Source organism: Rutidosis leptorrhynchoides, chromosome 4 (genome assembly GCF_046630445.1).
Source record: "Rutidosis leptorrhynchoides isolate AG116_Rl617_1_P2 chromosome 4, CSIRO_AGI_Rlap_v1, whole genome shotgun sequence".
NCBI lineage: Eukaryota > Viridiplantae > Streptophyta > Magnoliopsida > Asterales > Asteraceae > Rutidosis > Rutidosis leptorrhynchoides.
This window is the reverse complement of record NC_092336.1, coordinates 506,964,290-506,977,890: the sequence shown is the minus strand read 5'-3', so window position 1 is coordinate 506,977,890 and position 13,601 is coordinate 506,964,290. Positions and strand designations below refer to the sequence as shown.

Genomic DNA, 13,601 nt, shown 5'->3' with positions numbered 1-13,601 from the left:
GGCAACTCACACACCCACCTAAATCTAACTCGAATATATACATCACGAATTGTCCTAAGCAGGACTCGAACCCTCAACCTCAAGGTTGTAAGGGTGACCTCGATACCATCAAACCATTGGCTCTTTGGTAGAGTAAAAAACATCTAACTTAGCACATGCACTTACTCTCTAAAACAATTAGAAGACATAAAAGTGTAGCCAAGTGTAGCAAGTATGCTTGAACTCTCCAAGAGTCAATCAAGTATTACTCTCATACACATCTCACAAAGCAATCCCTTCTCATTCGGTTGTTATAAGTGGTGTAAAACCAATTGTACAAGAAGTGCAATATAAGTTACCAGATGGAGAATCGCCACCCGATACGATAAAATCCCCTAAACCTTCATATTAGTCCAAGAAATATAACTCATTTCGTGAGTTATACCGTTAAACAAGTCAACAAGTACGGTCATCACGGACCATATTAGTGTCTTGTAAATTGACGTATCATCAACAAACAAGAGCAACAAGAAACAAACCAAAACACCAATCAAACAACTAACAACTAATTATCGATTAAAATCCAATAGCTCGTAACCCATATATTGAATTGAAGGGAATAGCAAATCTTTTAACCCATCACTCATTTGTTATTTGTTATGTCTACCTATACCCACAACAAAACACTTATCAACAGTTTTTAGAAAAAGTCAAAAGTTATGAATTTCAGCCATCACAATTCACAAAACATGTCAATTTCTAGACCATTATAACTAATTAGCATTCACATGAAATCACACAACTCTATATGAAGGCTAGCCTGCAAGAGGGTTAGCATGAATGGTTATACGATTAATCCTGATCTCCGCCAGTGGCCGGTCCCCAGCTCCTGTTGGAGTCTGCACTCAGAAAACAATAACACAGAATCAAAAACATATCCCACGTGCAAATGCAATACAGTGTACATTCAAGCTAACTACAACAACAACAACAAAAATGAAACGATATACAAAGCATTCATAGATGTACAGGTTCAACCCATGAACCCTTTAGAAACAATGAAAACCCATCTGATTAATTTCGTCACAAACGGATAGGTTGCATGATTAATTAATACTAGTAACATATAAACAATGGATGAAGTGTATGTGCTAGTTTGCAATTATGCACACAATAATTTGACTTGGTTATATCTCTAGTAATCTAGTTACTAAATAAGAACTATATATATTCAATAAACATTACAACTTCTGGTCTTACACACAATTCTACATCAGACAAATGTAGTACATCACTGAAGATGATCAATCATAGCTAGTGAATCAAAGCACAATAAGCAGTAACAAATACAATAACTAAAAAGACAATTAAACTTTCAACCAGATACAAGTAGCTTTACCTTTTCCATGAGATCAAGAACTTCAAAACCATGAATCACTTTGCCAAAAATAGTATATAGTCCATTGAGATGGGGTTGTTTGGCGTAAGTGATGAAGAACTGGCTCCCATTTGTGTTGGGCCCACTGTTTGCCATTGACAGCATACCTCTGGCATTATGCTGAAGAAAGATCCAACATAATAATCATAATCAAAAGTAATGATATCAAACATATATCAAAAAGTCACATGATTTCATTATATAATGTATGCAAAAAATATATGTGCGTGCGCAATCAAATATTACCCTAAGGGAGTCTCGTATCTCGTCATTAAACTTTCTGCCCCAAATACTTGTACCGCCTTTACCGGTTCCTGTGGGATCACCGCCTTGAATCATAAATCCCTTTATGTTTCTGTGAAAAATGGTGCCATCATAATATCCACTTGCACATAATGCGAGAAAATTCTGTAGCAGGTAAAAGTTTTCTAGTGAATCAATTAATCAAAAACAATGATACGATACACACTTATCATTATCTAGCTACATTCTCGACTAAGTTCATTGTCTAGATTGCAAAATAAGGTTTTCCAGAAGTAGTCATTACTACTTACATTAAGTGGTACTTCACGAACAAAATTAGTATGACTGTAATGCGTTATAGACAAACGTACATACACATTCATGCTTGGTTTATATTAAATCAAACACTTACTAATTGTTTAAATAATTCCTTAAAATTTCATATTTCAAATTGATACATATAACATATAAGTTGTGTAATAACTAACCTCTGATGCTTTAGGTACTTCATCACAGGCAATCTCACACTTGATGTCACCAAGATTAGTATGAAGCGTAACTGACTACATCAAACAGAAAAAAATTACATAAATATTCAAATCACTGAGACAGTTGATTAAATGTAAATAAAACGCAATATACATGATCTGCAGGATAGATGTAGGACATAATGCGTAAAAAGAAAAATGATATCGAACAAACCATTGGAACTTTGTTTGTAGTTGTACAACTTCAGATGGTCAAAAATTAGGTTTATGTGTGTGAATCCATGAACTGGGTTTCGGTTTTCGTCGTTCGTAATCTACAGTTGTAGCCACTTCTGGAGCTAAAGTACGCGTAAACAAAAAAGAGATTTCAGTTTTACAACTTAATTCCTTCTATTTCAATTTTTAAAGTGATAAAAATCTAAAATACACCTTAGTTAGTAGTAACTAGTATAATGTTGCATTCTAGAGTATGTATTAGAAACAAAGATTATAATTTGTGAGCGCATCTGATTTACAACCAATATCTATTAGGTACCAGGTGTACTTAAATAATAGGTTGTGTTCTTAATATTCTTAACCTTTAAAAACGGTATTTCGATGCACCATTCTACCATTTGAACCCTTTTCTGGTTACCTGTAGACCTTTCAAATTATCTGTATACGCGGCATGCCAAGTCATTGAAATTTTATCCACGTTTTATTTTATATTATTCTCCAACAGATAGTCTTTTTAAATACGCAGTACCTTTTAAAGAGTCGACAATGCACATTTAAAAACAAACACTTACATCAAACACACACCCAAAAGTCGCTAGTCGAAACTATTCGGTTGACATTGACTATATTTGACCTACTTTGACTGAATTTTTCCGAATAAATCCGACTTTTACCAAATAAATCAGACTTTATACAACATTGCCCAAATAAATTGGCCTAGTCGGGGACGAGTCAGCCTAGTCGGGGATGGGTCGAGTTAGGGGACTTTTACAACCACAATTCAATAGTCTATATCTTGACGAATAAATAACACTAGTCTACAACCATGTTACAATAGACACACATACAGTATTTATTATGCATAAAAGCACCAGTAGGACTAGCTTAAATCGACAAATTTTATTTTCAAATTCTACCAAATAAACCGAATGAAAGCAGTTCAACCAATATACGCATCTAAATTGAAAGGTGAACTTAAGTATTATTCGTTTCCTACCCTTTCAAACGTTGGCGTTCGTATTATTATTCTTCTAAAAGTTAAACACGTGCATAAAATAACAAACTAATGATACAAACGAGATGCTTAAGCTAAATGTTTCCTCTTTTCCAAATCAGCTGGTGTATTCAACAATTTAACATCGTGTAGTAGAGTCTGCATTCTTTATGTCAAATTATACATTAATTAATTAATTAATTAATAATAATAATTCACTAAGTCAGCCATCTATCTATACATATATCACATATTATCATCATCATCACAAGTATGAGTATTATAATAATTGAAGAGGAATACAAAAAAGAAAGTAATTTCGAATAACATAAGCATAACATAAAGATGATAGATGATCGATTTAACTGGATTTAGAGAGCTTACCATCTTGATGATTACGATAAATCGCAGCCGCCTCACGAAACCCCTAACTGAATGATGATGATGATTCAGTAAAAATCATGTATTCTCATGTTTTATATTTGTCAACGTAAGGCCAGAATAAAGATTTGGGCCTAAATAATTGATCAGGGCTTTATATATTGTTTATAGGCCCATATTTCATTTTGTTTTAATAGAAAAAATAAAAATAATAATGTCATCCACATGTGATTTATACAACTTTGCATCACAACACCTAAAGTTTTTTTATTACATAGTTGGTACTCAAAGTTTTCTGTTATTGCATGGTTGGTATATCTGCTAACAGAACATTAGTATAGGATGGGTTAAGCCCTCACATGTGCCACGCATGTGAGGGTATTTTCGTCCAAATATTCTAGGTACCAACCACGCAAAAAAAGTTTAAGTTTTTTCATGCAAAAATGTATAAACCACAGATACCAATGGCGTAATTTTTTCTATCAATTATTTTAAATCAATTATTTATTATTACGGAGTATTATTAATCTTTATTAAACCAATAATAACTGAAGATAAACTGACCCGTAACCATATCTTATCTCCGTACATACAAGTACACATCTATCTTTTTCTATGTACATCAAGAATTCACTACAAAACAAGAATTTTAATAAATGTTAAGCAAAATCGATCAAAACCAACCAATATTCAAAACATGTAACGGATCACATACATCGAATGGGTCAGATTGCTAAATATGACTATAAAACTGAAAATTTTAACCCATTTGATGCAAAAACATCAAATGGGTCATTTGGTGATTTAAAGTGAAATGACTTTTTCTAGACTGATTTTAGTTGCAGATATACATATTTTCACATTTTTTGACCAAACAGTGCTACATTTCTTGGTTACTAGCATAAATGTAGACTAGTTTTGGCCAAAAAAATTTACACATTTTTTTGCAGATATACAAATTTTAGTTACTAGCATAAATGCAGACTAGCAACCAAAATAGTCTGGCTAGTTTTGGCGAAGCATTTCACTTTAATTATGTTGCGGTGACTTGTTTGTACGGTACCTTATATTTATTTTGACTTAAAAACATCAAATGGATCAGATTGCTAAAAACATCACATTTGGTTTTGGCTTTTGAAATTATAAGACAAAATGGGTTAAAATTTTTAGTTTCATAGTCATATTTAGTAATCTGACCCATTCTATGTATATGATCCTTTACATATTTTGAATAATGGTCGATTTTGGTCGATTTTTGTTTAACACTATTGAAAGTTCTTGTTCTTGTTCTTGTAGTTAATTCTTGATGTACATATGAAAAGATGGATGTGTACTTGTATGTACGGAGATAATATATGGTTACGAATCAGTTTATCTTTAGTTATTATTAGTTTAATAGAGATTAACAATACTAACAAGTAATTCAATTAAAATCATTAATAGAAAAAATTACGTCATTGGTTACATGTGGTTTGTACACTTTTGCACGACAAAACCTAAACTTTTTTTACGTGGTTAGTACCTTGAATATTTGGGACGAGATACCCTCACATGCCCTCACATGCGTGGCACATGTGAGGGCTTAACCCCTCCTATACTAACGTCCGTTAGCAGATATACCAACCATGCAATAATAGAAAACCTTGGGTATCCACCATGCAAGAAAAAAACTTTAGGTGTTGTGATGCAAAGTTGTACAAACACATGTACCAATGGCGTACTTTTTTCTTTTTAATACAAGATTACTGGTGAGTGCCGACCGGATTTTCTATGGATATTGATTGTTGTTTTTTTTTTTTTCAAGAAAAAACAACTTACAATTTCAACATATATTTTTTTCTACAAACATATAATATATTTTAGAATTTGAACTCATACTTTAAAGTCTAGAGGAATATCTCGATAATGTTAGGCTAATAACTTTTTAATATTGGTTGTTAATTTTACTTTAGCATATGTCGTCAAGTTACTTACAAATTATACACGATGTGATAAATATAATAAAGACTTTTGATCAAAAGGGAATCACTTTTGGAAGAAATGGGAGAAGTAGTTTTTTTTTCTTTTTCTTTTAATTTTTTTCTTTACAAATATTAAGATCACATAAAAATTTGAACATCTAAAAAATACACTTTGTGATAAAAGTTATTATTTTAACCATAAAACTATCGAAGAAATAACATTCATCGATAAATGTTATCATGATAACATTCATCGAGATGCATGTTATTCTTCGAGCGTGAAATATTCAATGGAATCGAGATTATATAAAGGAATCGAAATTGGTGAGGAGAAGGTGATAATTTCGCACCTTCAATACCCTGATGACACTATATTCTTTAGTGAGTGGAGTAAAAGAAACGCGGGCAACCTATCTAAACTTCTTAAGTGCTTTGAAATATTTTGGGGATTGAAGGTAAACTTCGCGAAAAGTTGTCTCTATGGTGTTGGGGTAAAAAAGGAGTCAACAGAAGAAATGGCTAACTATATATTGATTGTCAAGTGGATTCCTTCCCTTTTACTTAGCTCGGGCTCCCAATTGGGCAAAAAATGAATAGCTTGCGTAATTAGGATTTCATCATTGAAAAATTTTAATCTCGGTTAGCAGATTCAAAAGTGAAATTGATGTCTTTTGGTGGCCGTCTTACCCTAATCAAATCGGTATTGAGTAGCCTCTCATTACATGCATTCTCCTTTTTGCGTGCTCCAACGAATGCCATTAATAAGCTTGAAGGTATGAGACGAAAAAAATTTAAGGCAGGACGAGTGACAAAACTAATATTTCATGGGTAAATGGGTTACTTTGCTTTTGCCGTACAATAAGAGGGATATTAAATGCCGAGTCTCTCAAAGCAAAGAACTTGGCTCTTTTAGAGAAATGGTGGTGGCGTTTCCACCATGAAAACAATGCCTTATGAGTCAAAATAATCAAAAGTTTGTATGGGCGGGAGGGAGGGCTAGGGAGTCACGATCTAAACAAAGTGCCTAGCAAGTTGTCGATTTGGAATAATATTCGTAAAATTGGAATTCAGATTGATGATTTAAACATTCTGTTATCTAAAAGTGTAAGCAAGAGAGATAACACTTTATTCTGTAAAGATAAGTGGCTCGAAAACCAGGTGCTTGCGAATAAATTCGGCAGGCTATTTAAATTAGAAGTAAACGAGGAAATATTGATCAAAGACAGGTTGAAAAAGAATGGCAGCTCGTGGACGGCTACATGGAGTTGGAGCAGAATACCGTCGGGTAGAACTCATGATGAACTCAGCTTAACATGTTCAAATATGATGATAAGGATAAAGATTACTGGGTATGGAAACTTCATGATAAGGGGATTTTTACAACGAGGAAACTTGTGAATTTGATTGATGCTAAACTTCTACTAATCCAATCTACATCAGATGAAGCCATGTGTAATCCATTAGTACCGCACAAGCTAGGTTTGTTTGGAGGGCACGGAGACAAAGAATTTCGATACGAGTAGAGTTGGACAAATGTGGTATAGATATAGACTCGGTTAGATGTCCTGTGTGCGACGCAGAGATTGAAATGGTGGATCATATTCTAATCCAATGTTCATTCGCTAAAGATTTGTGTAGTCGTGTACTCCGATGGTGGAATAAAGGCAATCATATCATTTCAAATCTGGATGAAGTATTTTGAGGTCGACATAATATATATCGTCGAGAACAATTTTCAATAATGTGACAGGCTATCTAGTAGACGTGTGAATATATTATATGACAAAATAGGACGCAACACTCTTCAGAAAGAAACTTGGTGACGGACCCATGACTCTTAACGAAATCCGAATAAAATCCTTCTAATAGATATAAAGCCGCTCAAAAAAATATTCGTTAGATTGGAATCAATGGCTTCTAAATCCAAGCTCTTTCGATGATAAGGGTTAATGTTGGAATAAGATCTGATGAGTCAAAATGTTTTGCAGGAAGTTAGAGTCTGGAAGTTAGAGTCTGGAGATGCAAGTTGCAGAATCTGTTTGTGTGAACGGTTTAATTACTTGGTAAAGAAGCTATGGGAATTCTGGAGATCTGGATAAATATTTAGAAGATCACTTTTTGATTTGATATTATCTCTAGAAGATAAACACTGATTTGTTTAGAATATTAATAAGTTTTAGTTTATCTTTTCCTATCTTTTAGTCAAGTAGTTTTGGAAACCAAATCTTGGAGATTTGGTTTAACCTTGTATAAATAGGGGTACGATGTTCATTGTATTTTGCATCTCTCAAGCACGATTACTTTGTCTTTCATATTATATATCATTCGTGTTCTCTCAATTTTGTTTATATAATTTGTATCTATTGTTTATTGAGAGTTTAGTGTTCATAATCAAGTTATTGTGAACTAATAACTGGTATCAGAGCGGGTTTGGTGTAAATCCAATTCGGTAATCTTAAAACGATCCATATATTGTTCAAAGATGTCCTCCAGTACCATCCCAACTCCAGTTATGGCTGGTAAAGGAGTGCCAATTTTCGATGGCACAGACTTTGCAACCTGGAAACTAAAAGTTCTATGGTTTCTTGGTTCGATTCATGAAGATGCTGAACAAGTCCTTACAGTAGGACCTATTATACCTGGTACAATGGTTGAAGCTGTTCCTGCTACAAGTACTGCTTCTGCTCAACCTGCTTATCTTCGTGAAAAACCAAGAGATAAGTGGACAGAAGCAGAAGCCATAAAGTTCAAGCTTGATAGCAAGATAAGAAGTATTATAGGTAATGGTGTTACTGTTCCAATTCTCAGGAAGATCAGTCATGCTAAAACTGCAAAAGCTATGTGGGATCTCTTGCTTAATGACTATGAAGGTGTCACAGTTGTTAAGACTCAGAAGAAAAAGAATCTGATAAGGTGTTATGAAAATTTTGCTGCTCAGCCTAAAGAATCATTGAGTGATCTTCATTCAAGATTCCAGGTTCTGATTAATGATCTTGAAAGTGTTGGTGTAGAGAAAACACAACAAGTGTTGTGTCAAAAGTTCATTGAACTGTTACCTTCAAACTTTGAATCTGTGATTACATCAATGGTAATCAGTGAAAAGATAGACACTTATGAACTAAGTGAGTTGTTTGGCATATTGTCAAACTTTGAAGAATCACAGTTGAAGAACAAGATCAATGCTAAGAGAGTTGTTAAAGATCCAGAAGCTGCATTGATAGCTACTACTAAGAAGAACAAGCAATTGTTCTCTAGTTACTCTAGTAGGGTTGATTCTGAAAGTGATGAGACCTCTGATGATAGTGATTCTGATGTAGATGAGGAGATTCAGGATCTGGAAAGTCAAGTGGCTCTTTTGACTCAAAGGATTGAGCAGAAGAAGTTTGGTTTTAAGAAGGGTAAAGGCAAGAGTTCTTTTGATCCAAAGAAAGCTAAATGTTTCAAGTGTGGCAAGGTAGGTCATATAGCTGCTGATTGCTGGTCCAAGAGTGAAGGAGGTTCAAGTTTCAACAAACCTGTTGACAAAGCAAGAAAGTATAAACTCAAGTACAAGAAGATGAAAGGTGAAGCAGAAAAGTTGAAGAATAAAGAACAGGAGAAAGCATTGTACACAGAAGCATGGGAAGATGAAGATTCATCATCTGATGATGAAGAGGATAAGTGTCTGATGGCTATAATTGAAAAGGATAGTGAGTCTAGCAAGTTTGAGGAAGATTTGAAAGCTATTGAGAAGATGGATAAAGACTCTACTTGTAACAAAGGTTCTGCCTATAAGGTACAAAACTTTGTAAACTATCTTAATAATGAAAAAGTGAGAATGTTTCAGTATTTGTTGCTTGATTTCAATTGGTGCTTAGAAGATAGTGACAGGTTAAGAACACAGATCATTGAGCTTAAGAACACCATCAAAGATAAAGATGCTGAAATTAAAGTATTAAAAGAATGTGAGGTAGAACTTGACACATACAAAATGGCATATTCAGAAGAAACTAAACGGTTAAATACTGAATTAGGAAGATCAATTAAAAAGGCAAACCATTATGAAAATATTTGCAAATCTTGGTGTGTTTCTTCCAAAAAGAATTCTGATGCTATTGCTAAGCAAGTACCAAATGATGTCAAAGCTATACTTGGTGAAAACTACACATTAGATAATAATGTGGAAGTTGATCCTATTATATTTAAGCCTGACATTTTACCAAATACTTTTATAAAATTTGATGGTGAGAGAAAAATTTTAACTAATGCTTTTGTAAGATCAACTGAGTTTGTAAAATCATTAGAACCTGTTAAACCTTCAGAGACTATAATTTTAGATTGTAGAAATCCATCAGAGTCTGAACTATTGAAACCTTCAGACTCTAACAGTTTAGTCTCTAAAAGTGAAAGTGTATGTTCTGACCTAGAATCTGACACCCAAGAATCAAGTAGCATAAGTGATACTGAATCATCTTCTGATAGTGTCACTTGTCCAGATCCTAAATGGTCAACTAAAAGAAAGTCAAAGTCAAAACAGGCTAAGACTATTAAAAAACTGAAAAGGAGAATTTCAAAGCTTAGTGAAAGATTAAAGGGTCAAGAAAAATTCTCAAAATCATCTTGTTTTCCTGAAAATTTCAAAAAGGTATGGAAACCTAAAGTTTGTGAAAATAAAGGTGTTTTGAAAACAGTGATGGATAAGTTGATCTGGATTGGTAACAAAGCTTTTGTATGGAGAGTTAAATACACTCCATCTGAACCCACTGCAAAGTGGGTTCCCCCTAAGATTTAATCATTTTTCTTTTGCTTGTGTCTTGTGTAGCAGGGTAATAAGTGGTATTTAGACAGTGGTTGCTCAAGACACATGACTGGATGCAAAGAGCATCTTGTAGGGTTTGTAGAAGAAAAGGGTCCTTCTGTGAGATATGGTGATAATTCTGTTGCAAAAACTATTGGTTATGGTACTGTTATTGCTGGAAGTGTGTCATTCAAGAAAGTTGCTTTAGTTGAAGGGTTAAAGCATAATCTGCTAAGTGTGAGTCAAATTGCTGATGAAGATTGTGAGATCAGAATAAGAAAGAAAGCTGGAATTATTTATGATCCTAAAGGAAGACCAACTCTTGTTGCCTGGAGATTTCAAAATGTGTATATGCTGGATTTGGATTCTGTTGATTCTGAAATTGAAACATGCTTGTATTCTCAGTCTGTTCCAGAACTTAATTGGCTTTGGCATAAAAGGCTATCTCATCTGAATTTTAAAAATATTAATGAGCTTTCCAAAAAGAAGCTTGTTAGAGGTTTGCCTCAGCAACCTTTCAAGAAAGATAAACCTTGTTCTGCTTGCATTATGGGTAAACAAACCAAAACAAAGTTTCCCTCAAAATCCCTAGCTACTATTAGTGATCCACTTCATATGCTTCATATGGATCTTTTTGGTCCAATGAACACTAGTAGTCTAGGTGGGAAAAGATACACTTTGGTTGTTGTTGATGAGTATTCAAGGTTTACCTGGGTTATCTTTTTAGCTGCAAAGAGTGATGCTCCTGAAGAAATCATTAATTTAATCAAGAAAGAGCAGGTTCAAAAAGGTGTTCTTGTTAAACAATTGAGAAGTGACCATGGCACTGAGTTCAAGAATGTTACTTTAATTGAATTTTGTGAAGAATCTGGAATTGGTCAAAATTTCTCAGCTGTTAGAACTCCACAACAGAATGGAGTTGCTGAGAGAAGAAATAGAACACTTATTGAGGCAGCCAGAACCATGTTATGTCAATCAAATGTTGCACTCAGATTCTGGGCAGAAGCTGTCAATACAGCTTGTTATACTCAAAACAGGTCATTAATTGTGAAGAGACATGGCAAAACTCCCTATGAATTGTATCATAAAAAGGTGCCTACTATTCATTACTTTCATGTATTTGGATGTAAGTGCTATATTTTGAATCAAAGGGATCAGCTTGAAAAGATGAGGCCAAAATCTGATGAAGGTGTGTTTATTGGTTATTCTTCTGTGTCTAAAGCATATAGAGTGTATAATAAGAGGAGGATGAAGATTGAAGAATCCATTAATGTTTCCTTTGATGAAAGTCCCATTGAAATGGATCAATCCTCTAGTTCTGAGCATTCTGCACTTGGTGAATTGTCAAATTTAATTTCTGGTAACAGTACTCAGACTCTAGATTCAGAGTCTGAGACAGATGAATTTAATTTGTCTGGACTGAAACATTCTGCAGATAATGCTCTCACTGAAGAAGTTCAACAAGAAGATGAGCCAATTGTTATTCATAAAGATGATCAACCTTCCAATACTACTGTGAATCCTGTTGTTCCTATTAGAAAATCTTCTAGAAATATTGTTATTCCAAAGCATCTTGAAGATTATGTTGTAGATCCTACTGGTTTACCTAAAACTGGTTCTTCATCTCAGACACCTGTGTCTGATTTTGCAATTGCTAATTATTGTTTCTTCTCAAATTTTCTTTCACTCATTGAACCCAAAGAAGTAGATGAAGCATTGTCAGATAATGATTGGGTTGAAGCTATGACTGAAGAATTGACAGAGTTTGAAAGAAATGATGTGTGGGAATTGGTTCCAAAACCTGAAGGTAAAACTGCAATTGGCACTAAGTGGGTTTATAGAAACAAGGTTGATAAAGATGGTATTGTGGTTAGAAACAAAGCAAGGTTGGTGGCTCAAGGGTATAGACAAGAAGAAGGTATAGATTATGATGAGACATTTGCTCCTGTTGCTAGAATTGAAGCAATCAGATTGTTTCTAGCTTATGCCTCAGATAAAGACTTTGTGGTGTTTTAAATGGATGTGAAGAGTGCTTTTCTGAATGGTATTTTGCAAGAAGAGGTGTATGTGAAACAACCTCCTGGTTTCAAAAATAAGAAGTTTCCAAAGCATGTTTACAGGTTGAAGAAAGCTTTGTATGGTCTGAAACAAGCTCCCAGAGCCTGGTATGATACTCTGTCAACATTTCTTCTAGAAAAGAAATTTTCTAGAGGAGCTATTGACAAGACTCTATTCATCAAAAAGGAGAAAGGTGATGTGTTACTGGTTCAAATTTATGTTGATGACATTATTTTTGGGTCTACTAATCCAACTTTGAGAAAATGGTTTTCAGATATAATGTCAAAAGAATATAGGATGAGTAATTTGTGTACTCTAAACTATTTTCTTGGGCTTCAAATTAAGCAAAGTCAAGAGGGTATTTTTATTAACCAAAGTAATTATGTTTCTGATATGCTTACTAAGTTTGGTTTTAAAAATTGTTCCACTTTAAGAACCCCAATGAGTATTTCTGAAAAGCTTGATAAAGATGAATCTGGAAAACCAACTTGTCAATCAACCTATAGAGGTATGATTGGATCTTTGTTATACTTAACTGCTAGTAGACCTGATATAATGTTTGCTACATGTATGTGTGCACGTTATCAGTCAGATCCTAAAGAGTCTCATTATAAGGCTGTGAAAAGAATTTTTAGATACCTGAAAGGTACTCCTAACCTGGGTCTTTGGTATGCTAAAGACTCAGGGTTTGATCTAATTGGTTATACAGATGCAGACTATGCAGGTTGTAAGTTAGACAGAAAAAGCACATCTGGTGGTTGTCAATTGTTAGGTGGCAAATTGGTGAGCTGGTCAAGTAAAAAGCAGAATTCAGTTGCTACTTCAACAGCAGAAGCTGAATATGTAGCTGCAGGGAGTTGTTGTGCTCAATTGCTTTGGATGCAACATCAGTTATTGGATTTTGGATTATCATTAACCAAAACTCCAATCATGTGTGATAATGAAAGTGCTATTGCTATTACTGAAAATCCAGTGTTTCATTCCAGGACCAAGCACATAGAGATCAGACATCATTTTATAAGAGATTGTGTTGAGAAAGGCAAAGTGGTTTTAAAACATATTGGCA

At 34.1% G+C, this 13,601-nt stretch overlaps 1 protein-coding gene across 2 annotated transcripts; it reads right to left on the bottom strand.

Annotated features, from left to right (window-relative positions):
* Positions 1 to 566: 566 nt before the first annotated feature.
* Positions 567 to 3,848, bottom strand: LOC139844813 (peptidyl-prolyl cis-trans isomerase CYP18-1). Of its 2 annotated transcripts, XM_071835040.1 has the most exons (6): positions 3,743 to 3,848; positions 2,363 to 2,486; positions 2,149 to 2,223; positions 1,664 to 1,825; positions 1,379 to 1,537; positions 567 to 878 (listed from the first exon to the last, which is right to left on the bottom strand). In XM_071835040.1, the coding sequence occupies exons 2-6, from the start codon at positions 2,363 to 2,365 to the stop codon at positions 795 to 797; spliced, it is 483 nt and encodes a 160-aa protein (XP_071691141.1). In that variant the 5' UTR covers positions 2,366 to 2,486; positions 3,743 to 3,848; the 3' UTR covers positions 567 to 794. The 2 variants fall into 2 exon arrangements, with proteins under 2 accessions (XP_071691141.1, XP_071691142.1); XM_071835041.1 differs by lacking the exon at positions 2,363 to 2,486 and having other exon boundaries at positions 3,743 to 3,814.
* Positions 3,849 to 13,601: the final 9,753 nt, after the last annotated feature.